This window comes from Coregonus clupeaformis, unplaced genomic scaffold (genome assembly GCF_020615455.1).
Source record: "Coregonus clupeaformis isolate EN_2021a unplaced genomic scaffold, ASM2061545v1 scaf1264, whole genome shotgun sequence".
NCBI classification, from domain to species: domain Eukaryota; kingdom Metazoa; phylum Chordata; class Actinopteri; order Salmoniformes; family Salmonidae; genus Coregonus; species Coregonus clupeaformis.
In genome coordinates this window covers 98,104-125,812 of record NW_025534718.1, presented here as the reverse complement: position 1 = coordinate 125,812, position 27,709 = coordinate 98,104, and the positions used below count along the sequence as shown (strand labels likewise).

The following is a 27,709-nucleotide window of genomic DNA, read 5'->3' as shown; positions in this document are numbered from 1 at the left end:
GATCAACAAGATCAGTCCAAAACCCACCACTGGAAATCCATGGTTGGCAGAATGTTTGTAAACTAAGTGTACAAATTAAAAACATAAAATAACGCCACTAAGTGTACAAATTAAAAACATAAGATAACGCCACACTGCAGGTCGCAACAGAGACGCTGCTAGCCGCTATTTTCTTAGTTACGTTCATGGTTACGTCACGTATGACGAAGCGCGTAAGTGCAAGCCCTCAGAAACACATAGAGATTGTATTGAAAGCTTTGAAATTTGAAAAAAATAGATTTTACATCAGAGTCTATGACAGACTTCTGGGCGATTTTCAACTTGACTGAAATCGCCCCAAAAACGGGCGGGGCCATTTGAAGCACGACTTTAGCCTGATTTGACATTTAGTGGCAGTCAGATCAGATTAGAACACTGATAACTACTGTTGCCGTGATATAATTGATTAGAAAAAAAATCCCTTCCTTTTCCCGTTTGGCAGTGCGTCGCCCATATCGCCCTATTGAACAGGCCGCCCCTGAATAGGGGTGATGTTAATGTGTCCTACTTTACACAGCCTAGTTCATCATCTTATGTTAGTGTTGTTGTTTACCATATCTACACCGACAGGAAGGCTGCTGGTGTCTTATTTGACTAATGCTGTCGACCCCACCACCACCCCCTTCCCCTGTCTCTACTTGTTCTTGTTGGGGATGATGTCTTTCTACTGTATTCTACCTGTTCTTGTTGGGGATGATGCCTCTCTACTGTATTCTACCTGTTCTTGTTGGGGATGATGTCTCTCTACTGTATTCTACCTGTTCTTGTTGGGGATGATGCCTCTCTACTGTATTCTACCTGTTCTTGTTGGGGATGATGCCTCTCTACTGTATTCTACCTGTTCTTGTTGGGGATGATGTCTCTCTACTGTATTCTACCTGTTCTTGTTGGGGATGATGCCTCTCTACTGTATTCTACCTGTTCTTGTTGGGAATGATGCCTCTCTACTGTATTCTACCTGTTCTTGTTGGGGATGATGCCTCTCTACTGTATTCTACCTGTTCTTGTTGGGGATGATGTCTCTCTACTGTATTCTACCTGTTCTTGTTGGGGATGATGCCTCTCTACTGTATTCTACCTGTTCTTGTTGGGAATGATGCCTCTCTACTGTATTCTACCTGTTCTTGTTGGGGATGATGCCTCTCTACTGTATTCTACCTGTTCTTGTTGGGAATGATGCCTCTCTACTGTATTCTACCTGTTCTTGTTGGGGATGATGCCTCTCTACTGTATTCTACCTGTTCTTGTTGGGAATGATGCCTCTCTACTGTATTCTACCTGTTCTTGTTGGGGATGATGCCTCTCTACTGTATTCTACCTGTTCTTGTTGGGGATGATGCCTCTCTACTGTATTCTACCTGTTCTTGTTGGGGATGATGCCTCTCTACTGTATTCTACCTGTTCTTGTTGGGGATGATGCCTCTCTACTGTATTCTACCTGTTCTTGTTGGGGATGATGCCTCTCTACTGTATTCTACCTGTTCTTGTTGGGAATGATGCCTCTCTACTGTATTCTACCTGTTCTTGTTGGGGATGATGCCTCTCTACTGTATTCTACCTGTTCTTGTTGGGGATGATGTCTTTCTACTGTATTCTACCTGTTCTTGTTGGGGATGATGCCTCTCTACTGTATTCTACCTGTTCTTGTTGGGGATGATGCCTTTCTACTGTATTCTACCTGTTCTTGTTGGGGATGATGCCTCTCTACTGTATTCTACCTGTTCTTGTTGGGAATGATGCCTCTCTACTGTATTCTACCTGTTCTTGTTGGGGATGATGCCTCTCTACTGTATTCTACCTGTTCTTGTTGGGGATGATGCCTCTCTACTGTATTCTACCTGTTCTTGTTGGGAATGATGCCTCTCTACTATATTCTACCTGTTCTTGTTGGGGATGATGCCTCTCTCCACCTCCTGGTGGTTCTTGCCAATGCGTATGGCGAGCCAGGAGCCCAGCTTGCCGTTGTAGAGGGTGTCCACAACACGGAACACCTCTCCCTTGTTGAAGCTCAGGCCGTACGGAGACTCCTTCTCATACTCAAAGTGGGTCCGGATGTAGAACGAGTCGCCCACATCCGACTCCACTATCCGCCGGTACACTGGAATTGAGGGAAATTGGTAGAAGAAGAAATTAAGTAGGTAGAAATGTTCAGGCATACAATTGAAGGCGTGTGTAAAGTTCACATGTAACCAGGTTAACTTAAAATGTGTGTTTCTGTGCAAACTCAAACCTATACACTCTCAGCCCCTGTCAAGATCCTAACGTGCATTCATCTAACATCTGTTTCCCCCTCATGTTACTCACCATCCTTCTTCTTCTGGGCCAGAATGGTGACCTCTTCACCCCTGGGAAGGTCTAGGAGGAACAGCACAGCCTCCTCTCGGATGATGTTAGCAAAGTCTACGTTGTTTACCTACAGAGAGGAGGGAGAGAGGAGAACAGAGACTTTCAGCTCTCCAGGGTTCAGGCCAGTCTACTTCCCCACCTCAACCCCTGCAGTCCCCAGCACAATATCAACTTTATTTATCCTGCTGCAGAGCCAGCGTTTGAACCAGGAACACATGGGGTTGAATCATAGAGAGAACAACCTTTATCCTCCTCAGAAAGGAGAATTCAATTCTTTATCTCAACTAGTCACACTGTGAAGGCCAGGAAACCCTCACAGGCTCACTGCCCAGGGGTGGAAAACAACATCCTGGGCTGTGTCTGAAATAGCACCCTATTAGCTATAGTGCACTACTTTTCCCTACATAGTGAAAACGTCAAAAGTAGTGCACTATATAGTGAATAGTGTGCTGTTTGAGACATATTCCTGGAAGCCCATTCATAGGGAATAGTGTGGAGTCTAGAGATGTGTTTGTACAGCAGGGAGGGAGGCTAGCAAAGAGGAGTTAGTCCTCCTCACATACCATCATGACCCTTACTGTGGTGTGGGAGGAACACAAAGCATGATGTGTTTCATTAAAATGTGTGGCTAGTGATAAACATGATTAAATGAATCCAACTCTGATATCAGAGGGGACTTCCATCAACAATGAGTCCAATCCTTCAGACAGGGCCTGAGAACAACAACAATGACCTCTATTGTGTGGTTCAGCGTAAACAAAGGAAAGACAGACCGAGAAGAGAAGAGCCAGGCGTTGACCTCACACTGATTCACTGTAATTACCATTTTCTATCTAACATCACTATGACCAGTGACCACACAGTAACACAAGGCTAGTGGGTCACATAGTTCCACAAAGTGTTTCCAACTAAGCGTGGGCAGCGATGAGACCGTTACTAGCACTACAGCAGGTGTTCTCCACCTAGTACAGTACAGAACATACCCTTTAACACTATCTACTGTGGAAAAGAACACATCAAACCACACATCCTGTGCACTTTCAAAAGAGAAAACTTTACAATGGCCTGTTAACAAAACATGTGACAATCATTAAGTGATGAAACATACCCAACAGCTAATAATAATACAAAAGTGTAAAGCAGATACTACTGTATGAGATAGATTTCTTACCCTGAGAATCTGGTCTCCTTCCTCCAGACCTTCCTTGGCAGCTGGGCTGTCCTCCAGGACTCCGGCTACAAAGATGCCCACGTCGTTCCCTCCAGCCAGCCTCAGGCCCACACTCTCCCCCTTCTTAAACTTCACCAGCTTCATACTCGGCCTGCATGGGGAGTGGGCGTCATACACAGACAGACGTTTAGACACTACTGTTCTACAGGGAGCTATTACAATTCAGCAAATAACATGGTACAACATAATGGAAATAATAACATGGCTTTAACAGGAGGACTGAGGGTTACCTGAGGATGCTGTCATCATGACCAGCGCTGGGTACTGGGGCATCAGAGGGGCTGACTGGCAGGTCCACATCAGGCTGACCAGGCTGGGCATACACTGGCTTTGGTTCTACAGGACCAACACACACACTACTGTCAGATACTGATAGTATGATCACACACACACATGTAAACAGACTGACCTGGTAGAGGAATGTGAATGTAGTGGTTATGACTATATCGGAGTTAGGGTTAAAGAGCTAAGGGATAGGAATAGGTCAACATTACGTAACACTAGAGCAGGGGTTCTTGAGAAACTCCGTGTTTTCCTGGGACCCAAGCTCATGAAAACATACCCCCTTTTGGGGGCCCTAAGCGCGATTTGGTTTGAGGTGCCCCCCGACCTCGCCGGCAAAATACACTATACATACAAAAGTATGTGGACACCCCTTCAAATTAGTGGATTCGAGCACACAGCCATGCGATCTCCATAGACAAACATTGGCAGTAGAATGGCCTTACTGAAGAGCTCAGTGACTTTCAATGTGGCACCGGCATAGGATGCCACCTTTAAGTGCTGTTATTGTGAAGTGGAAACGTCTAGGAGCAACAATGGCTCAGCCGCGAAGTGGTAGGCCACAAAAGCTCACAGAACCGCAGAGTGCTGAAGTGCGTAAAAATCATCTGTCCTCGGTTGCAACACTCACTACCGACTTCCAAACTGCCTCCGGAAGCAACGTCAGCACAATAACTGTTAGTCGGGAGCTTTATGAAATGGGTTTCCATGGCCGAGCAGCCGCACACAAGCCTAAGATCACCATGGGAAATGCCAAGCGTCGGCTAGAGTGGTGAAAAGCTTGCCGCCATTGGACTCTGGAGCAGTAGAAACATGTTCTTTGGCGTGATGAATCACGCTTCACCATCTGGCAGTCCGACGGATGAATCTGGGTTTGGCAGATGCCAGGAGAACGCTACCTGCCCCAAAGCATTTCGCTACACCCGCTATAACATCTGCTAAACACGTGTATGTGACAAATAAATTTGATTTGAAAGCATAGTGCCAACTGTAAAGTTTGGTGGAGGAGGAATAATGGTCTGGGGCTGTTTTTCATGGTTCGTGCTAGGCCCCATAGTTCCAGTGAAGGGAAATATTAATGCTACAGCATACAATTACGTTCTAGATGATTATGTGCTTCCAAATTTGTGGCAACAGTTTGGGGAAGGCCCTATCCTGTTTCAGCATGACAATGCCCCCGTGCACAAAGCGAGGTGAGGTCCGTTCCATTTATTTCATTCCAGCCATTACAATGAGCCCGTCCTACTATAGCTCCTCCCAGCAGCCTCCTCTGGTTCATGATTACTAAATGTTTACTGTAGATAGCTGGCTATACTAACTTAGCAATACAAAAAATTGTTAGCTGACATGGCTAATTAAGTGACTGTCAGTGACTGACATGACAAGAGAAAAATTGCTGAGGCACAACCAAATTTCGAAATTGCACCTTTTGAATTATACTATTCTAACTCTCAACAGTAAGTTGAGACCCCCGACTGAGTTCCAAAAAAATATATACACTACCGGTCAAAAGTTTTAGAACACCTAATCATTCAAGGGTTTTTCTTTATTTTTACTATTTTCTACATTTTAGAATAATAGTGAAGACATCACAACTATGAAATAACACATATGGAATCATGTAGTAACCAAAAAAGTGTTAAACAAATCAAAATATAATTTATATTTGAGATTCTTCAAATAGCCACCCTTTGCCTTGATGACAGCTTTGCACACTCTTGGCATAATAAAAAATAAAGAAAATCCCTTGAATGATTAGGTGTTCTAAAACTTTTGACCGGTAGTGTGTATATATATATTTTTTACTCTGACATGTCACGACCCACCATTAACATGTCCGTGACCCACTTTGGGTCACGACCCATACTATAAGAAAGGCTGCACTAGAGGAATGGACTAGAGTACTATGGGTTGGGCTTTTCTGATATGTGGGACAGGAGTACAGAGTGCATTCCAATCCAGGGTGGAGGTGAGGGAGGGGGCAGGAGAGGGGGAAGCAGAGAGCGATAGGCACAGTACAGAGGAGTGTCACGGCCTGTTTTGGTTCAGGCAGTTAGACAGGTTTTGCTGTGGAGCCAGCGGGGGCCCTGACTGACCTGGCAGCGGGGGCAGTTTGTCCTCTCTGGCCAGTGGCTGGTCGCTGATGGCTTGGACTAGGGCCTCCTGGGACCCTTTAACAGGAGTCGACATCACCCCGGGCTTGGAAATCCTCTCCTCATCTCGACTTCTGTGGCTAGAAAAAGAAACAGTTCATTATTTCCTTTGTAGGCCTACACTGTGAGATGAAGAATGGTAGCAATTGTGAAGAGAGAATAGAAAGGTGGATGGATGAACCCTGAGTCTAATTAAAATAGATAAAGTATAGGAGACAAACCAATGTAGTAGGAGAGGGGTTCTGTTCTATAGAACTAATAACAGAGCTTACTACACAGGCTGCGTGGAGAACAAGACTAAGGTCCTGTTGTTTTAGCCCTGGGACGTAGCTACAGTGATGGAGTGTGTGTGCGATCTGTGTGTGTAGTTATGAGAGCGCCATGTTATTGACATCACAGCGTGGTATGAATGATAAGGCATTAGGGACAGTAAAGAATGGCCAAAAAACAATAAGCAGTTAAAAGGAGGATGGCTGTCTTCGTCTCAAACTATTTGAACTACATGTTTATGGGGTCAGACCTATTCTCTGCTGGCCTCGGTTTCACCTCTGCATTGGCTGCATCAGCAGCAGCGCAGACTCCAGGTGCCTTTAGCTGTGTGGTCTAGAGACTCTCCTCTCAACCCTACAGTATCACTGACAACCACACAGAGACCAGAAACACTAATCAGAGTCATACCGAAGCTGACATTTTTCTAAAATGTTTTCATTGAGAGCTGTGTACATTACAAATGATTCATTCCATTTCCCTTCTCAACCTTCTAACCAAACCATAGCAGCAGTACTGTATACCTGCCAGAGCCAGTGCCAGCTCCAGCTCACGGCAGCCAGGCACTGAGTGTTCAGATCAGATGCTGTACTTTGTGAGGGGGAGAAAACAAGGGAGGAGGAACGCTCTCTGCTCCGTCTCTGCAGCCCCAACAGCTCTGCAGCTCTATTTGGCTGCTTCTTAGAACAATGGGCGAATTCCAGCCTGGTCACATGACCCCGGAGCTGGCACAGCACTCCAGCCAGCGTCCAGCAGCTTTTTACATGGGAGGAATGTAGCGGTAGGCTGCATTACAGCCTGACTGTGCCACCATCTTACACCCAACACTCACTCACTCCCTCACACAGGACTGTCACAGGATAACAAACACTCATTTCCCAAAGACAAAATCAGACTCAAACAACAGCAAAACCAAAACCTGTTAGCTTGAAAAGTGAAATGGTGACAATTGCCTTTCCTAATATTCTATTTCCTGTCTTTGTGAGAATAAATGAAAACACTCCATCAAACGTCTCCCATTACAATTATTCAACAGTGGAATTCCTGGTAATGCTTTTATATTTCAGAGTGCATTGGGGACTGTAGAGATAAAGAGATATTAAAAAGGGCTGCAGTACATGCAGGGCAGCCTGCGTTGCAAGGGATGAATTTCAACAAAGCTATAATCGCCTGTCTATCTGTCTATTTGTCCGTCCGTCAGTCAGTCAGAGAGGGCCTGTTGGCCTGTCCTGGCAGCGGCCCCTGCCCTGTCCTAAATCTCCCGTGCCCTCCCTGCCCTGTCCTGGGCGGAATGGTGTTAAGAGGCAACACATAGACTAAACATAAATCCCTACGTACGGCTGTCCTTTCACCTAGCCTCCCTCCCTCCTTTCTCTCTCTCTGCTCTCCTTTTCTAAACACAGTACACAAGGACCAAAGCACAAATCTGCAATCTGTTTCTTATTTCCTCCTGTGGCGTCAATCTAAGGTTACACTGTATAAACGGACATAGCACCACAATAATCTTGCTGTGATAAAATGTTTCGCATCATGCAAAGAGGGATGCTTTTATTTTGTAATTCCCATAGACCACTGTCAAAACAGCCATCTAAAATGGGACTTTTGCACAGCTATTTTTTATTTAGTTATTTGAGCAAGAGGCTAACTGTAACACTAGGTCACAGTTCAGACTGCTGAACATGAATTACTTAAAAACCTCAAAATTATCTGCATAGAAAACCATAATAGATGGTACTCTCACAAAGACGTATTTCACCTTTATTTATATAGGTAAGTCAATTAGTCAAGTCTTGATTACAATGACGACCTGATTGCATATTATGGAATGTTTTCTCACAGGGACAAGAGAAAAACCTATTGAACTATAGAGAAAACCTCAATTATGTGAACCATCTGGTTCTGGGGCAAATCTCTGTGGGAAGTGTGTCAAATTCCTGCCTGGCCTCCTGCATAGCTAATACATACTGTGATGACTCCTGCATGCATACTGGTCTGGTTATAGCCAATCCCTGTCCATGCCATTTACCAAAATTCTAGTCCCTCTTGCCTGACATTCATAAAGCGCGAACCATGTATGGCTGAGAACTAGACTACCAAAATTCAAACAAAGTGCTCAAGGCTCATCAATACAAAGCACAAGGTTCAGGAATACAACATTTAATATGTTACTCATTGTGTATGGACACAAAGACATAAAACACCATTTCAATATCCCAAACCTAAAGGCTAACTGTGGAAAAAAACAAGACAGAAAGACAGAGGGAGATCAATAGTACTAAACTAAGTACTAGCCTAAACTCTAGGATGGTCTCAACAACTACTGGCAGGGTGTTTTTGTGACATTGTGACACTTACAGTGGGAGTATTCTGTGTAAGAATGTCCCTGTGTTCCTGCATTGAGACAAGAATTGTTATTCCACAGTGTTGTTGACAGTTACATTGGGGCTGATTTACGGCAGTTGGTTACTGGAGTGGCTTGGTGACAAACAGGCAGCTGTAAATCACTAACAATTGGTCCCTCCAGATATCTAGTATCTATCTAGCCAGGCATTCATTCCAGCCTCTAATGACGAACTGACTTTAATACCATTACACAATTTTCTCCACTGCCTCCAGTGGGAATTACGTTTTCCATGGAGTTGTTGATTGCCATTCATCTGATTCCATATGGGCTGACAGGGCTTGGGGTTTAGACCCAGAGCAGAGAGGAGAGACCAGTGCCGCCACGAAGTACCAACCAACCGGCTGTCAGTTTTTCCATTTCAGATCAATGGTACAGCTGCTTATCTGCATTAATACCATCATATCAGGATGTCTACAACACACTACAGTACAGCAGCACTGAGGAGAGAGCTAAAGACAAGGTACAAACACAGAGTGCTCAGCAACTACAGGGGGCTATGGGATGCTACATCTATGTGAAATCTGTCAAATAAATAGGACTGTTCACTGTGATTCAAAAATAATAGACAGATCCAATGCTTGCAGAATCTCAAATGAATAGGGCATTTTCAGGTATCTGACCTTCCATACATGTGCTCTGCAGCATCAATAGCCACACCAGGAGAGGGCATAGAGGAAATGGTAGAGTTTGGAAGCAGAACACTTGACTTGAGTTGTGTTTCGTTTTGAATTCAGGGCTTTCTTTCTACAGAGCCTCTCCTCCAGGGCTCAGAGCCTTCTGCCAGAGAGCGAGACACGAGCTCCATCTGGGCAATCCATCCCCATCCTGGTTAATTGCTGTGATACGGCAGGCAGGCCGTGTGATCAGAACCCAGCAGCAGCCTTTCCTTCCACAGCTCTATCCCTCCCTCCAGCCCCTCTGGCATCAACACACTACATACAGTCAGCCCGGCTAACAGTGCCAAGCCCCCTGTCCAATCTGAGAGGAACTGTCAAGCCTCGCTCTGTCAAGGCACCTCATCTACTGGTCTACTTCTCTGTCTAGTGACTATCTACACAGGCAGCTACGCAGGCAGCTATGCAGGCAAGCCAGTCACCACTACTACATGTCTGTCAAAGCCGGTTACTGCATCTCTCCACTGCTTTCCACACAAACTTACTTTAGCCTCCAACTGAGGAGATGGGAAGAGAAAATTGTGCAACAGAGGAAAGAAACACAAAACATTTAAATGACTGGGAAAATGGAAGAAACGAGGCACGTTAATATTTAGACAGTTTATCAAATATATAGTTATCACTGTACTGACTGATGCTCTGGCCCATTTCAAGCTGGTGGTGGGGGTTTCCTTTAGGTTGTGATGAGTTATTATGGACACTGTATATAGGGAGACTATATGGTGAGCTATAGGGAGGGGTGCAGGGGATGGGACATCTATGTGGAAAAGCGTCAATATCCTCTCCTCTGGCTCTCTATGACCTCTGACCCCTACAGCAGGTCATTATGGGACTGCTGGGCTTATAGAGGCACATCGTTCTGTTCTATTCATCCTGTGTCTTCACTATCTATTGATTTATACACAGCCCTCTAGAAGTGCTGGTGATTAACACTAACTAACCACTTATGGGTTTTAACATGATGTATGATGAGGCTTGAGTTGCAGCGCTGCGGGTGACTGTGTGATATGTATGACAGCTGTGTGTCCCATGACGATTGTGTAATGTGTGTGTGTGTGTGTGTGTGTGTGTGTGTGTGAAGCGTGTGTGTGTTTTCCTTACCTGCCATTGCTGATCTGCCGTGGTGAGTGTCGGCAGGGGTCTGAGGGCTCAGAACGGGTAGGGGAGCGGGATCGACTGCCCCGTGCTCGATCATGGGATCGAGTGGAATGGTCTGATGTCAGTGAATGAATTTCTGAAATGTCTGTTAGAACAAAGTGGTGTTTAATATGACGATTGAACCATGACAAGTAAACTTCAAAGAAATGAGAAATCAGTAGAAAAAATATTAAGTAGTAAGCTTTCCTTTTCAAATACCTCTGGAAAATTGCACCCTCACAATATCATGCCATATTGTGAGCTAAACAAAATGTTGTTAATCAATATGAGGTTGTTAAACATGAGATTGGATGATGCTACCCTCCTATAGAGAACGCACAGAGCTCTATCTCACCGTCTCGGTCTGAGTTGTTGCCAGAGGGAATGCTGTCGTCCATATCAGGGATGTTGAGCAACGTGGCTCTATCATCTTTCTGCACCACCATCTTTAACTTGCCCTTTGACCTCTCGATCAGCTTCTTAGCATCTATTAACGACAGGTTCTCTGTCACTGTGCCGTTAATCTGGGAGAAAAAGAGGAGAGGATGTTTAAGGAAGGATTCATTCTGATCATTGTACAGTTTAACTTTGGACTATAGCACACATACACCAAAGGCATACCTGACCATGAAGTAAAATATCTATAATGACATTTAAAAATGTATGATATGCTTTAGCAAATGTTTCACATGCACAGTGCTTTCCGTATGGTCACTTGCAGTGAGAGATTGAACATACCATCATATAATATTGCATAAAAATGAAATCACCACTCCTTGTTAAAATGTTTATATGGGAAGGCTAAAGTCCCACAACAACATGTTATCCCTCTTCCTTGTACACTCTTTCATAGTTACTACACTTGTAAGACATGAGTTCTATACAAGGACTCTCTTTTGAACATAGTGAAGTAGACCAAACAGTCAGAATCCAGGGTGTACATTCTTGTGACGAGGTACATCTTTCCCATCAGCGACTGACTGGTCAGGAACAAAAGAGAGTGATGGAATGCATGGAATGCCTGGCCCTGCTTGGGGACTGAGAGGCGTACTAATGAATTTGAACTCGCACATATAAACAGATCAATCAGTGGAATGGCTAGATGTCAAAGTGAAACGTTGTGTTGATTAAGTTAGTGTAAAGGTAGTGCATTGTGTAACGATCCCGGCAGTCTGAGTCGGGTCCTGTCTGGTGACTAGTGTTTCTGTTCGTGAGCTCCAGTTTCCCGAGGGTTCGGGAACGCTCCGGGGAGCGCTCTTGATTTCCGCACCTGCATCCCATCCGCAATCTGCACACCTGGTCCTGATCATCACCCTTCTTAGGCTCTGGCCTAACATCCAGTTCCTGCCGGATCGTTAGCCATGAACAGTATGTTTGTCAGCGTATCAGCCTCTGAGCTACGAGTGTTAGTTTTGTTGTTTTGCACCTTGTTGGCTTGCCGTGTACTTACCTCCGTTTGTTTCTATCTGCAGTCTCTCACCCGGAACCTTCTCCCAACCTCTGCCTGATGGTCGGCGGCTGCCGAGCCATTACCGGACCCACCACTGCACCCTCAACAACCCATCCACGCCACCCGCTCTGTTCCCTGGATTATTCAGCCTCACTCGGGAATCTATTAAATAAACACTCACCTTTGTCTCAACGTACCTTGTCCTGGTCTGCTTCTGGGTTCTGGCTTAGTAAACCGTGACAGAACGATCCGGCCAGTAATGAACCCAGCGGACCTGGACTCTGTTCGCCATGCCATTACCCAGCAGGAGAAGATGTTGGGCCATCATAGCATGGTACTACAGGAGATCGCGTTGTCAGTTCGGAACCTTTCTACCGGTCTGACGGAGGTCCAGAACCAACGCAAGTGTCCGGTGGAGGATCCACTACCGGTTTCACCCATCTCGCCTGCCGCTTCTGAAGTTGTGTCCCTCCGTGAGCCCAAGGTTCCGACGCCGGATAAGTATGAGGGGGAGCTGGGAAGATGCCGTTCCTTCCTTATGCAGTGTGGATTAGTGTTCGATCTACAGCCCTACTCTTATGCCACAGACAAGGCTAGGATAGCCTTTGTGATTGAGTTGCTGCGTGGTCGAGCGCTGAGTGGGCTTCAGCCGTTTGGGAACGACAGGATCCCTGCATGGCTTCATACCAGGGGTTCACGGCCGAGATGAGGAAGCTCTTCGACCATTCCGTCCGAGGGAGGGACGCAGCTAGGCGCCTGTTTTCTCTTCACCAAGGAACTCGCAGCGTGGCCGACTTCGTGATCGAGTTCAAGACGTTGGCTGTGGAGAGTGGGTGGAACGAGGAGTCTCTGCAAGCGGCCTTTTACCAGGGTCTGTCGGAGCAGCTCAAGGATGAGTTGATCTCCTATCCGGAGCCTAGTGACCTGGACAGCTTGGTAGCCTTGTCTATTCGGGTGGATAATCGAGTCCGAGAGCGAAGGAGGGAGAAGCAATGGGGTCCGTCCAATCGATCAGCTTCTCAGTTCCCAGTCGGGTCGGGTGGTGGACCAGAACACGTCGATCATTCTCCACCACAAAGGATTAGTGGAGAGGACCTCTCTCCCGATTCTGAACCCATGCAAGTGGGGCGGCACGGGTTAACCAAGGAGGAGCGTCAACAGAGACGTAAGACCAACTGCTGCCTCTACTGTGGTCGCTCGGGACATTACATCTCCACTTGTTCCCGGCGGTCGTCAAACTGCCCGGCTCGCTAAAGTTGGGAGGACTTTTAGCGAGCCAGTTTCAACCTCTCAGTACCTCTGTCAGACCCCGTTTCCCGGCTACCCTTGTGAACAGGAATCAAAGCTTAGCGATTAACGCTTTTATCGATTCAGGTGCCGATGGAAGCTTTCTCGATGCCGAGTTGGTGGAACAGCTGGGGCTTTCCAAGGAGCAATTGCCGGAAGCCATTGAAGCGACCACTCTGAACGGCAGTAGTCTGGCACGTATCACGATGAGGACTGAACCGGTTAAGATGCGGTTGTCGATGGAATCATTCTGAGATGATTTCATTCTTCATTCTGCCGTCTTCCCATGTTCCTCTGGTCCTTGGATACCCCTGGCTGAAGGAACACAATCCCACGTTCGATTGGGTGACGGGCAAGGTAACGAGTTGGAGCCTTGATTGTCATGCTAACTGTCTCAAGACTGCCTGCCCCCATTCGGTTCCCAGTCAGGTGATTGAGGCTAAACCCCCAGATTTGTCCCTGGTTCCCGAGACATATCACGATTTGGGGGAAGTTTTCAGTAAGCAGAAGGCTCTGTCACTCCCTCCCCACCGACCATATGATTGTGCCATCAACCTGTTCCCGGGAGCTGTCTACCCCAAGGGAAGGTTATACAGTATCTCCCGACCTGAACGTGAGGCGTTGGAGACCTACATCAAGGAGTCCCTAGCGGCTGGTCTCGTTCGTCCCTCGTCATCACCCCTGGGGGCAGGATTCTTCTTTGTGGGTAAGAAGGATGGCTCTCTTCGACCGTGTATTGATTATCGGGGGGTTGAATGCCATCACGGTCAAGAACAAGTATCCCCTGCCCTTGATGAGTTCTGCCTTCGACTCCTTACAGGGTGCTACGGTATTCACTAAGCTAGACCTCACGCAATGCGTATCACATGGTCCGGATCAGAGAGGGGGACGAGTGGTTGACGGGGTTTCAATACACCGATGGGTCACTTCGAGTATCAGGTGATGCCGTTTGGACTGACCAATGCTCCAGCGGTATTCCAGAGTATGGTGAACGACGTCCTGAGAGATATGATCGGTCTCTTTGTGTTTGTTTACCTGGATGACATTCTGATCTTCTCGAAGGAACCTTCCGACCACGTCCAGCATGTCCGGCAGGTTCTGCAGCGATTGTTGGAGAATCGCCTGTTCGTGAAGGCCGAGAAGTGCGAGTTTCACGCCCCACACGACATCCTTTCTCGGGTACATCATCTCCAGGGGAGAGATTAGGATGGACCAGGAGAAGGTTAGAGCGGTTCTGGAATGGGCCCAGCCCGGTACGAGATTGCAGCTCCAGAGATTTTTTGGGGTTTGCGAATTTCTACCGCAGATTCATCCGGGGATTACAGCCGTGTGGCCGCTCCGTTAACTGCCTTGACTTCCAGTATCAGGACCTTCAAGTGGAATCCGGAGGCGGATCGAGCGTTTCTGGATTTGAAGAGGCGATTCACCAACGCACCGATTCTCTCTCAACCGGACACGGCCCGTCAGTTCGTCGTTGAAGTGGACGCGTCTGATGTGGGAGTTGGCGCCATCCTGTCGCAGCGATGCTCCACGGACAGTAAACTCCATCCCTGCGCCTACTACTCGTCGCGCTTTCGCCTGCGGAGAGGAATTACGATGTGGGTAACCGGGAGCTTCTCGCGGTGAAACTTGCCTTGGAGGAGTGGCGCCACTGGTTGGAGGGGGCGGAGCAACCGTTTACTGTCTGGACTGACCACAAGAATCTTGCTTACGTGCAATCGGCTAAACGTCTCAACTCCCCGTCAGGCCAGGTGGGCGTTGTTTTTCAGACGATTCAAGTTTTCCCTGACGTTCCGACCTGGATCTAAGAACGGCAAGGCGGACGCCTTGTCCCGGATGTTCTCCAAGACGGAGGAGAGTGGGTCCAAGACCGAGACTATTCTCCCCGGAACTGCGTCGTGGGAGCAGTTATGTGGAAGATTGAGGAGGAGGTGCTGGCGGCCCTTCGGACTCAGCCCGGTCCCAGTAACGGTCCACCCGGTCGGTTGTTTGTGCCTGAGTCGGTTCGTCCTGCTGTCCTCAAATGGTCCCACGCCAGCAAGATGGCTTGTCACCCTGGCGTGGCTCGGACAATGGCGTTTCTTCGCAGACGTTTTGGTGGCCTGCCATGGCCGAGGATACTCGGGGTTTTGTTGCTGCCTGTCCAGTGTGTGCGCAGAATAAGAGTACCAATCGGCCCAGCTCTGGACTACTTCACCCCCTTCCTATTCCCCGGCGACCATGGTCGCATCTGGCCCCTGGACTTCGTCACTGGGTTGCCCGCTTCTGAGGGGAACACGGTCGTTCTGACTATCGTGGACAGATTCAGCAAGTTCGCCCACTTTGTGCCAATTGCCAAGCTTCCCTCTGCCTCGGAGACGTCCGAGATCCTGGTTAGGGAGGTTTTCAGGGTCCACGGTTTGCCCAGTGATATCGTTTCCGACCGTGGCCCTCAGTTTACCTCTGCTGTCTGGAAGTCCTTCGGTTTGGCCATTGGAGCTACAGTCAGTCTCACATCTGGTTTTCACCCCCAATCCAATGGTCAGGCGGAGAGAGCCAACCAGAAGATGGAATCCACGCTACGCTGTCTGGTCTCTTCCAACCCCACCTCCTGGGTCTCTCAGTTGCCTTGGGTTGAGTATGCCCACAATACTCTCCCTACATCTGCCACTGGGATGTCTCCCTTCCAGTGCCTGTATGGCTACCAACCTCCCCTGTTCCCTTCTCAGGAGAAGGAGCTCTCAGTGCCTTCTGTTCAGGCCCATATTCGTGCTGCCACCGGACCTGGCATCGGGCCAGAAAGGCACTCCTTAGAGTTTCGGACCGGTATCAGCTCCAGGCGAATCGTCGCCGGATCCCCGCTCCCACCTATACCATCGGAGATAGGGTTTGGTTGGCCACACGGGATCTTCCGTTACGGACTGAGTCTAGGAAGTTGTTACCGAAGTTCATTGGTCCGTTTGTGGTGGAGAAGGTGATCAATCCAGTGGCAGTTCGACTCAAACTACCGAGGACGCTCAGAGTCCATCCCACCTTTCATGTCTCCTGCCTCAAGCCTGTCTTCCTCAGTCCTCTGTTGCCTCCTCCGCCTCCTCCTCCTCCTCCTCGGATGATCGGAGGTGGTCCTGCCTACACGGTGCGTCGCATCATGGATTCCAGACGGCGGGGCCGGGGTTTCCAGTATCTCGTGGACTGGGAGGGTATGGCCCTGAAGAGAGGAGTTGGATTCCGCGGCGACAGGTCCTAGATGCTGACCTCATCAGTGACTTCTACCGCCTCCATCCTGGCGCTCCGGGAGTCCGCCCGGTGGCGTTCGGCCGGAGGGGGGGTACTGTAACGATCCCGGCAGTCTGAGTCGGGTCCTGTCTGGTGACTAGTGTTTCTGTTCGTGAGCTCCAGTTTCCCGAGGGTTCGGGAACGCTCCGGGGAGCGCTCTTGATTTCCGCACCTGCATCCCATCCGCAATCTGCACACCTGGTCCTGATCATCACCCTTCTTAGGCTCTGGCCTAACATCCAGTTCCTGCCGGATCGTTAGCCATGAACAGTATGTTTGTCAGCGTATCAGCCTCTGAGCTACGAGTGTTAGTTTTGTTGTTTTGCACCTTGTTGGCTTGCCGTGTACTTACCTCCGTTTGTTTCTATCTGCAGTCTCTCACCCGGAACCTTCTCCCAACCTCTGCCTGATGGTCGGCGGCTGCCGAGCCATTACCGGACCCACCACTGCACCCTCAACAACCCATCCACGCCACCCGCTCTGTTCCCTGGATTATTCAGCCTCACTCGGGAATCTATTAAATAAACACTCACCTTTGTCTCAACGTACCTTGTCCTGGTCTGCTTCTGGGTTCTGGCTTAGTAAACCGTGACAGCATTGTATATCCCTCCCCTCTCAAACTCTTTGTGAGGCCCTGGCAACCTTCCAATATCTACACTAGCTTACTAGTGTATGCATGCCCAAAATATTGCCTCATGTGAAGTGGTATGCTTAGTATATTTCTGCTCTGTATCGCAGTTCAGTCCGTTTCTTTAAGTGCCCGTCCCAGGATTTGAACCGGCGACCTTCCCACTCCAGGTCATCGTCTATAACAACTAGCCCCATCATGTCTCTGGTTCTCACCTTCAGCACCACGTCTCCCTCCTGGATGTTTCCGTCCCGTGCTGCCAGGCTCTCTGGGGAGATGTCCTTCACAAAGATGTGGCTGGCCAAACGCAGACCATACTCTGCTTTGAACAACAACAAAACGATATTAGCAGAGCACTGTGCAATACCACACCTTAAAAAACAGTAGAGTCATTAAGATGGATATAAAGATAACAATTTGCTGCTAGTACTTGATGTGTCATATTAAAACAGTATGAGAGAGTGAGTGAGTGGGCAGTGAGTGAGGAGGAGACCATGTTTCATGGCAGCCATTAAAGTTCATCTCCCTCTCACAGAGGGGTGTCATGACCAAAGAGGACATACAGGATAGCTGGAGATCTTATCTCATTGGCTGAGGAGACAGCTCAGTGTCTGCGGACGGGTCATTCTCTTGTTAATAATGGCCACTATATATTCACAAGACTTTGCCTGAGCACCAATCAATCACCAGCGTTGTCAGGGAGGGTAGTGAGGGAGTGGAGGAGCTGACATTGACTTTGTGCTCATCTGAGTGAGTGTCACGACTTCCGCCGAGGCTGCCTCCCCTCCCTGTTTGGGCAGGTTTCGGCGTTCGGCGTCACCGGCTTACTAGTTACTGCCGATCCATTTATCATCACTCCATTTCTCTTGTCTTCAAATCACACACACCTGGTCCTTATTCCCTCATTAGTCATGGTATAAGTGTTCCCTCTGCTTCCTTGTCTGTGTGGGTGATTGTTTATTGTGGAGGTTAGTTAGTGAAGCTCGGTGGAGCTCGTTTATTTTGTATCGACGGGAGTATTTTTCCCGTGTGCCTTGTATTTTCCAGTGCGCCTGTTTTGTGCCCTGGAGTGTGTTTGACGCATTTCTGCGTAAACCTGTATTTTGCGGATTAAAGCCTGTTATTCTGTGATGAGGTGGTGATGAAGGAGTCAGGCGCAGGAGGGTAAATCACAGAATAACAGGCTGCCATGATATTACTGACTGACTGACTGACTGACTGACTGGAGGGTAAATTAGGTCAAACTGACAATACAAAAAGAAAGAAAACCGCAAAATGCAATCACTCATGCTGAAGACCTAAGCTGGACATTGCGGTGCCCACCTTCATTCTTGCGGGACTTGACAAGGGTGACTTTGGCGGGGCGGGACGGTGTGGAGGAGCCTTGGGATCGGCCGGAGCGGGGCGAGATGCTTCTCTCTCGCGATGCACTGTGTTCCCGCCGGCTGCTGTTGCTGCGTTCACGCTCGCGCTCGTTCGTCCGCCTGCTGGCCGTGCCGCCACTCGCCGCTCCGTAGGCGCTGGTGGGCCCGCTGCGGCCGCTGTACTGCTCGCAACCATCGTCTTCATCAGTGTCCTCTTCCTCGTGTTCGGACATAGTCTCTCTGTCCCCCGGGCGAGACACCGGGATCTGAACCTTCCGTTTCCTTCGGATCGTCTGTGGGGGGGAAAGAAAGGGACATGATGTCATTCTCAACCACCTCAAATGACCTCTTATCAACTCAATTAGGTTAGAAACGTGTCTAAATCCCTAGGGTGGCATTCATAGAAGAGGAATGTACTTGCTGAGGAAGGTGGACCAAAACAATAAGATTAGCCTGTTGTCCATTCCCCTGAGGAATACAACTCACTATTTTTGCATTCTTTCCACTCTTCCGAAGCTGCTGCACAGCGTAAGCATGCTCTACGTTGTCCATGGACACTGCGTTGACCATTACCACACGGTCATTTTCCCTGGAAGGAGAAGAGAAACAAGGAGGTTCAATCACGGTCAGGATCTACATTGACCACACCCAAATCAACACCACAGCGGTAACATATAGGGCTGGTTACCCAGACCCAGATTAAGCCTAGTCCTGAACTAAAAATCATGCTCACAGAAAATCTCCATTGAAAGTGTTTTCTGCACTTACGATAAGAGCCCTTCTGCTGGGCCTCCCTTCAGGACGTCAGAGATTACGATGGAGGTCTCACCACTCTGGAAGTGAGGGTTGTCCCGGCCCCCTGAGATGGCTATGCCGAACCCAAACCCTGGGGCCTGCACACATCACGCACACAGACACAACAGAAGTTGGAGACATGAGGTCTGGGACAACAGTGCATGTATGCACTTGAACATAATACTGTACACAGTAGAAGAATACATAGGGCATACTTCCTCAGTTCAGTTAGTATAGCAGATTTGATACATAGAAAAAAAACAGCTACTCTAAACTCTAGTCATTTTATTTAAGCACAATCAAAAGCTATAAACCATCCCTTCATTTAGCCTTGCTATAGCACTAGTGTGTGTTATGTCCATGGTTGTCTCCAGAGAGAGAGAGAGAGAGAGAGAGAGAGAGAGAGAGAGAGAGAGAGAGAGAGAGAGAGAGAGAGAGAGAGAGAGAGAGAGAGAGAGAGAGAGAGAGAGAGAGAGAGAGGAGTTGTGTCTGGCACAGTGATCTGATCTGCTCTCAGGTCTCTCTCCTCTCTAGTCAGTCTGTCACCTCTAACTGAAGCCTCTATTATCACAGCCAGCCTGACTCTGTCCTGACTCCTGATAGATGGCCAGGCCAGGACGCCACACAGACACTTATAATAACCCTGGTGGTGATCAGCCCGCTGACACAACCACACATTGACTGCATGCCTCTAGCCTGGTCCCAGATCTGTTAGTGTCGTGTAGCCAACTCCTATGGTCGTTATGTTATTAAACATGGCACCCCTCCAGACAGCCATGAGATAATCCTAGTTAACAATGTCTACACATCACCTGAGGTTTCACTAGTCTACTCCTGTGAGCGTATGTCATTGAAAGGTGTAAACACACACAACTTAATTACATGCTTACTACAGTGCAATTATGGGGTTAACTAAGTGGTAGGTCTATACCAGTGTAAGTGGGATAATAATAATATGGTGTTGTTAAGGGAGTTGTCTTCACCACTGTTGTGATTCTACTCTTGTTACAGTATAGTTGTTTTGCTTTCCAATGCTCTAGTGTAGGGGTTCTTCAACTACTTCAGTCTGAGACCCAAATGAGAAATTCTGTGTTTTCCTGGGATCCAAGTTTCAGAAAACATGCCCCCTCGCGGGCAAAACATTTTAGTGGCCTCCTCCTTTGACCACGGAGAGAAGTTTTAAAGTTAATTTCATGCAATTCTACACATTTTGCCATGGGGCGAGAGTAAATTTAGCAATTTCATAACAAATTTCATGCAATTCTACACATTTTGTCATGACTTATGTCATGTTAATATGATATCTGAGTGGGAGTGACTAACAAAATCAATGTGGGCCCCCGGAGTTCAGGGCTCCTGGGCACGTTTCCTGCGTGCCCGGTCGGTATTCGGCCATGATTACTACAAGTTTAAATAACTTACCAATCTAAAAATTGTTAGCTGACATGGCTAATTTAATGACTGTCAGTGACTGTGAAGTTGACCCAGCAATAGGATTCTAACAGTGTGGAGGAAACAGCAGATAGAGACTTATCTTGCCCAGAGTGAAGCTTTTTATTTGCAGGTGTAGAAAATAGACAGTGAAAACTGTACAGACATTTACCCCCCAAAGGTAAACTGGTTGTTGATCAAAGAGAAGAAAAACCCAGGCTTCAAATATGCCTGTAACCGGCAGCATGCCGACCTGTTCCCTGTCCTTTCTCTTAAACAATGACAATAAAGGGTTCTTATACCCCTACCCATAACGCATTTGACCAATGAAAACAAGGCATTTCACACACTGATCAATTAACATTCAAAAGACTTGAATTACAATCTAAACGTTTTCAGATCATAAACATACTTGAATATATACCAGCACACATCTCAATAACTGTGCTAAACCATGCTTAATGAATAACTATAATTTGGGGATATGAACATGTACATCCCCCCCAGGATAAGCTATTAGAGCACTACCCGTACCATTCATTAACTATGCACTCGAACGCACCCCACTTGCCTGTCAATTCTCTGAACAGGAAATGAACAGAACCCTCTTAAATAAACGAGGAAATACAAGGTAATCATACACATTTCTGACGATCTACCTTCACGTTTTAATGAATCATCGTCAGTGTCTGGTTATTCATAATTTCTTTAGATCAAGTGATGGAGGACATGGGATGATCATCACAGTGACTGACATAACAAGAGAAAAACTGCTGATGCACAACCAAATGTTTTAATTGCACCTTGTGTATTCTACTATTCTAATTCTCAACAGTAATAAAATCACAGTATCGAATCGCAATACATATAGAATCGTGAGAATCGCAATACATTTTGTATCAGTACCAAAGTATCGCGATAATATCGTATCGTGAGGTCACTGGCAATTTCCAGCCCTAGGTCCTAACATAGACCAGTTAATGTGTAGTCTACATAACATACAGTATTCCCTGTGATCCTGGAGCGCCACGGGGCTGGCTGCCAACAGGAAGAGAAGAGAAACACACAGGAAGAGGACGCTACATAGCGCGCTCTTCCTCACCACAGCTTCCTGACATCTGTATGCTGGGCCCATTGTGTGCTCCATCAGTACGCTTCCTGATCCTGCAGCTGGCCTTCCCGGCACTGAGAGAGAGGGATGATGATGATGGAGGGATGGAGAGAGGGCTACAGAGGAATAAGGAGAGAGAGATAGTAACGGAGAGAGGTAAACACTTACCCTGTGAAGGGTCACTGTGTGCTGTTCCCATATTACAGTTTCCTCCATCGCTGCGCTCTAAGACAGGGAGAGAGAGAGGGAGAGAAGTGTCACTATCAGCATTAGGGTAATGAGGGTAAGCGGTTAACACTGTGATAATGAGCATTTTGAACCAGGGTAAAAGTCCACGGGAGGTCATGTATGTGTCGACAGGGTAAAAAACGATATTCAAAGGAAAGCATTTTCTTCTAAAGGCTGAGAGAGAGATTTAACTTGTGGTAGACCTCGGAGTGTCTCTGGGTGGCTGGATACTCAGTCATGGTTTTAAAAGCCTATCATGTGCTCTCTCCGTTTGCAGAGCACTTGTGATGGTCTGGGTTTCATGCTGAGGAGAGGAGGCTGCCTGGAGGGCACAGCTCTTTACTGGGTACCCAGCGGACTGACAGAGAGAGGAGAGAGCGATAGCCTGAGGACCATTATACCCCAAACACTGACTGACTGCACATCAGACCACTGGGATTTCACCACTGCAGTGTTACTGAGCACACACATACACACAGCAGCTTCGCCACCGTTGGTTCCCACATGTCCGTGTTACTGCATGCATCACTGGCGATGAGACAGACCCCGAAATTGCTCTCTTGCACTTTTGTGAGTACCAATGTGAAGTGTAATCTGCAAACATTATAAACGCGTGTTGCACATGAGTAGGCAGCCTGCACAGATTAAATCTGGTTTACAGTGCAAGTGAACATTTGTTTGCTATAAAAAGATGGACCATCTTGAGTTTGTTTCGAGGTTCATCCTAGGTGAGCAAGGTCTACCTGGACCTCAGTGCTGCCTGCCAGTGTGGATTAAGCTAACAGTAACACTTACAAAGGAAACACCAGAACCCAGACAGACAGTGGTGGTGAATTCCTCCCACAAACAGGCAGCGCCCTCCCTCTCTGGGTCTAACACCGCCCCTCTGTCCGGTGTGGGTATGTGGGGGTTTTCGGGGTATGGGTAGTTTTTGTCAGGTTGTGGGAATGCTTTGAGTTGAGTTCACTTGTTTTTGTCAGGGTGTGGGCATGTACGGTATGGTAGTTCTGTCAGGGTGTGGGTATGTACGGTATGGTAGTTCTGCCAGGGTGTGGGTATGTATGGTAGTTCTGTCAGGGTGTGGGTATGTAAGGTACGGTAGTTCTGTCAGGGTGTGGGTATGTATGGTAGCTCTGTCAGGGTGTGGGTATGTGCAGTATGGTAGTTCTGTCAGGGTGTGGGTATGTATGGTAGTTCTGTGAGGGTGTGGGTATGTATGGTAGTTCTGTCAGGGTGTGGGTATGTATGGTAGTTCTGTCAGGGTGTGGGTATGTAAGGTACGGTAGTTCTGTCAGGGTGTGGGTATGTAAGGTACGGTAGTTCTGCCAGGGTGTGGGTATGTATGGTAGTTCTGTCAGGGTGTGGGTATGTAAGGTACGGTAGTTCTGTCAGGGTGTGGGTATGTACGGTATGGTAGTTCTGTCAGGGTGTGGGTATGTAAGGTACGGTAGTTCTGCCAGGGTGTGGGTATGTATGGTAGTTCTGTCAGGGTGTGGGTATGTAAGGTACGGTAGTTCTGTCAGGGTGTGGGTATGTATGGTAGTTCTGTCAGGGTGTGGGTATGTGCAGTATGGTAGTTCTGTCAGGGTGTGGGTATGTATGGTAGTTATGTGAGGGTGTGGGTATGTATGGTAGTTCTGTCAGGGTGTGGGTATGTATGGTAGCTCTGTCAGGGTGTGGGTATGTGCAGTATGGTAGTTCTGTCAGGGTGTGGGTATGTGCAGTATGGTAGTTCTGTCAGGGTGTGGGTATGTATGGTAGTTCTGTGAGGGTGTGGGTATGTACGGTAGTTCTGTCAGGGTGTGGGTATGTATGGTAGTTCTGTGAGGGTGTGGGTATGTGCAGTATGGTAGTTCTGTCAGGGTGTGGGTATGTGCAGTATGGTAGTTCTGTCAGTGTGTGGGTATGTATGGTATGGTAGTTCTGTCAGGGTGTGGGTATGTGCAGTATGGTAGTTCTGTCAGTGTGTGGGTATGTATGGTATGGTAGTTCTGTCAGGGTGTGGGTATGTGCAGTATGGTAGTTCTGTCAGGGTGTGGGTATGTACGGTATGGTAGTTCTGTCAGGGTGTGGGTATGTAAGGTAGTTCTGTCAGGGTGTGGGTATGTGCAGTATGGTAGTTCTGTCAGGGTGTGGGTATGTACGGTATGGTAGTTCTGTCAGGGTGTGGGTATGTATGGTAGTTCTGTCAGGGTGTGGGTATGTAAGGTACGGTAGTTCTGTCAGGGTGTGGGTATGTAAGGTACGGTAGTTCTGTCAGGGTGTGGGTATGTATGGTAGTTCTGTCAGGGTGTGGGTATGTATGGTAGTTCTGTCAGGGTGTGGGTATGTACGGTATGGTAGTTCTGTCAGGGTGTGGGTATGTACGGTATGGTAGTTCTGTCAGGGTGTGGGTATGTATGGTAGTTCTGTCAGGGTGTGGGTATGTAAGGTACGGTAGTTCTGTCAGGGTGTGGGTATGTATGGTAGTTCTGTCAGGGTGTGGGTATGTACGGTATGGTAGTTCTGTCAGGGTGTGGGTATGTATGGTAGTTCTGTCAGGGTGTGGGTATGTAAGGTACGGTAGTTCTGTCAGGGTGTGGGTATGTATGGTAGTTCTGTCAGGGTGTGGGTATGTAAGGTACGGTAGTTCTGTCAGGGTGTGGGTATGTAAGGTACGGTAGTTCTGTCAGGGTGTGGGTATGTAAGGTATGGTAGTTCTGTCAGGGTGTGGGTATGTAAGGTACGGTAGTTCTGTCAGGGTGTGGGTATGTGTGGTAGTTCTGTCAGGGTGTGGGTATGTAAGGTACGGTAGTTCTGTCAGGGTGTGGGTATGTAAGGTACGGTAGTTCTGTCAGGGTGTGGGTATGTAAGGTATGGTAGTTCTGTCAGGGTGTGGGTATGTAAGGTACGGTAGTTCTGTCAGGGTGTGGGTATGTATGGTAGTTCTGTCAGGGTGTGGGTATGTAAGGTATGGTAGTTCTGTCAGGGTGTGGGTATGTAAGGTATGGTAGTTCTGTCAGGGTGTGGGTATGTAAGGTACGGTAGTTCTGTCAGGGTGTGGGTATGTAAGGTATGGTAGTTCTGTCAGGGTGTGGGTATGTAAGGTATGGTAGTTCTGTCAGGGTGTGGGTATGTAAGGTACGGTAGTTCTGTCAGGGTGTGGGTATGTAAGGTATGGTAGTTCTGTCAGGGTGTGGGTATGTAAGGTACGGTAGTTCTGTCAGGGTGTGGGTATGTAAGGTACGGTAGTTCTGTCAGGGTGTGGGTATGTAAGGTACGGTAGTTCTGTCAGGGTGTGGGTATGTGCAGTATGGTAGTTCTGTCAGGGTGTGGGTATGTAAGGTATGGTAGTTCTGTCAGGGTGTGGGTATGTAAGGTACGGTAGTTCTGTCAGGGTGTGGGTATGTGTTCTCTTGAACTCCCCACATCTCTGTAATGAACACACAGTTAACCCCTTGACCCTGATTTTCATGCAGCTCAATGTGGATGTTATTCATGTCCATAATTGGCTCAGGCAGGCAGGGTTTGTGCTGCTCCTCCCTCCCACTGTCTGCCCCTGAGACTCCCACAGTCAGCCCACCATTATGTGGGGGGGCCTGACCCATTTCACCAAAGCCGCCCCCCTACCACACATTCCTGTCAAGTGTTTGTAAGGCTGGAGGTCATACATTCAGCCAACAGTACACTGCAAAGCAGACAGTGGGGGCCCAAGCCATGAGAAAAATGTCCATGCTGTGTGTGGACCATGTGACAAGGGGGCCTCATCTTAGGATGAACACTACACTGGGGTGGTGAAGCTATAAGGGGAGAGGAAGGGAGCAAGGCTGTAACTGACATACATACTCTGTATGGCCAGTAACTGGATACACAGGATACATTAAATTAAAACTGTGGCCAGATTACATTTTAGAGATTTGTCTCTATACACACGCAAACTACTTCCAGCAGAGTATCAACGTACAGCATTAACAATAAATGCCTGATCTCTCTCTAAATACGGGAGCCTGAGACAATGAAGAAGGCTTATAATTCACTGCCTCTCCCTGCACTTACCCTAACCATCCCCCCTCACACACACCCTTCCAGCTGTGGGCCCAGATGTTAGAAGACAGTGCAGACAGACACACACGCTGAAGAATTTCCTTCAACGTCCATTGTTTCCTCCCTCTTCCACTCCTGTGGTTTTTCCTTTCGCTGGTGTGATGACTCAGAGAAAGGCCTTAGTAGTGAGACGTGTCTGACAGGGAAGGGCCTTATCGTGTCGGTAGGGTGTGACTGGCAGTACCGGTCATGAGGGCGCAGGACTTAGCGGTTATCGGTAGGCCTCTGGGTCAGAGAAGGGTGGTTAGTGAGTCAGGAGGAGAGATATAAATTAGGAGAGAGAGAGGAGCTCTTGATCACTGAGGACTGTTTACTCCAGTACGGTTAAACTCTGCTCTCGTCTTCTTCTCTGATGGGATTATCTTTTTCATGATTCACAACAATCTGGAGCAGCGATTAAACAGCTTGATGTGAAGTGTGAGTAGTGTAGAACAGGGTCTGGTACAGTGAAAACACTGCAGAAATCAGGTCCTAATCTGATGACGTTATGCATGGCTGGTACAGCCATAAAAAGACATGTACTACTGCTGGGAACAATCCTGAAGAGGCCATCTGCAAGGACACTATTTAAAAGAACAGTGAAACTTGTTGCTATGATACGCATTAGTACTACACATCGAATACCGAGAGCAATACCACCGAACACTATCATTCCTGTTGAAAATAAATGCAGATGGACAAATCCATGACTGGGACCTTTTCTCCCCTCCTAGACACCCATGAACAGTAGGAGAACACTGGGAGTGAATATTGTTTCAGCCAGGTCAGCACAGCCTTGCATTCACCCATTTGACTCACGTAGCAAATGCTACTATCTGATGGAAACTGTTACAGGAATATTAAGCCTTGTAGCATAGGGCCAAAGCAAATTACTTCAGTCAAATCTAGCTAAACAACGTCTAATGTTCCAGAACAAAAATATGACAGGAACAAAGCCCCCCAAAATTGTGATTATCTAATCACAAAGTCCCAGTAGAGTTACATAAAACAATGTGTGTCTTGATCTTGGAGGGGGATGTTTGGTATCTTTATACCATGATTCACATTTAGTCAGGCTTGAGCCGTGGCCAGAGAGGCCCTGTTGAGAAACAAAGGGTAGGCAGGCGTGGACAGCCCAGTGTACAGCCTGGGCCTTGATCTGTGGTTAAATGGGCTCTTTGTGTTACTGAGCCCTCCAAGACAGCCGCCTCAGCTCCTCTCCTCTCCGGCCTGCTTCAAAGACTATACACAACACAGTACTGGCAATACTACTGACAGCCCAGAAATAACCTGTAGCAGACAGCTTTCAGTAGGAGGACTGGGGCTCTTTCATGCTCTGTGTTGTAGTGTTTAGGTATATAGCAAGCTCCCTCGTCCTGATTCTCTGTCTAGCGATGGTGCTCTGATTGTGTGTGTGTGTGTGTGATTAGCAGTTGAGAGCGTTAGCTGTGGATGAGAGGGTTAGAGCTACCTCACTCATTAAATGATGCTCCAGTGCTCCCTCCTCATTACTCCCCATGCTGGAAGGAAGACAAGCTGCTATAAATAACTCCTGTTATCCATGA

The 27,709-nt window shown here is 47.7% G+C and overlaps 1 protein-coding gene across 11 annotated transcripts in view; it reads right to left on the bottom strand.

Moving 5' to 3' along the window:
* The window catches only part of LOC121548341 (tight junction protein ZO-1-like), a 150,129-nt gene that overhangs the window by 26,813 nt on the left and 95,607 nt on the right, over positions 1-27,709 (bottom strand). For 7 of the 11 annotated variants that reach the window (XM_045217882.1, XM_045217887.1, XM_045217888.1 and 4 more), the window contains exons 2-13: positions 22,023-22,079; positions 19,286-19,410; positions 19,004-19,106; positions 18,477-18,810; positions 17,369-17,475; positions 10,889-11,057; positions 10,498-10,639; positions 5,995-6,131; positions 3,847-3,952; positions 3,557-3,707; positions 2,344-2,452; positions 1,918-2,137 (exon numbers count right to left, since the gene is read on the bottom strand). In XM_045217882.1, the coding sequence (XP_045073817.1) occupies positions 1,918-2,137; positions 2,344-2,452; positions 3,557-3,707; positions 3,847-3,952; positions 5,995-6,131; positions 10,498-10,639; positions 10,889-11,057; positions 17,369-17,475; positions 18,477-18,810; positions 19,004-19,106; positions 19,286-19,410; positions 22,023-22,079 (1,760 nt within the window). The remainder of the gene's footprint in view (positions 1-1,917; positions 2,138-2,343; positions 2,453-3,556; positions 3,708-3,846; positions 3,953-5,994; positions 6,132-10,497; positions 10,640-10,888; positions 11,058-17,368; positions 17,476-18,476; positions 18,811-19,003; positions 19,107-19,285; positions 19,411-22,022; positions 22,080-27,709) is intronic. The other 4 variants (XM_045217883.1, XM_045217886.1, XM_045217891.1 and 1 more) reach the window with 1 other exon arrangement.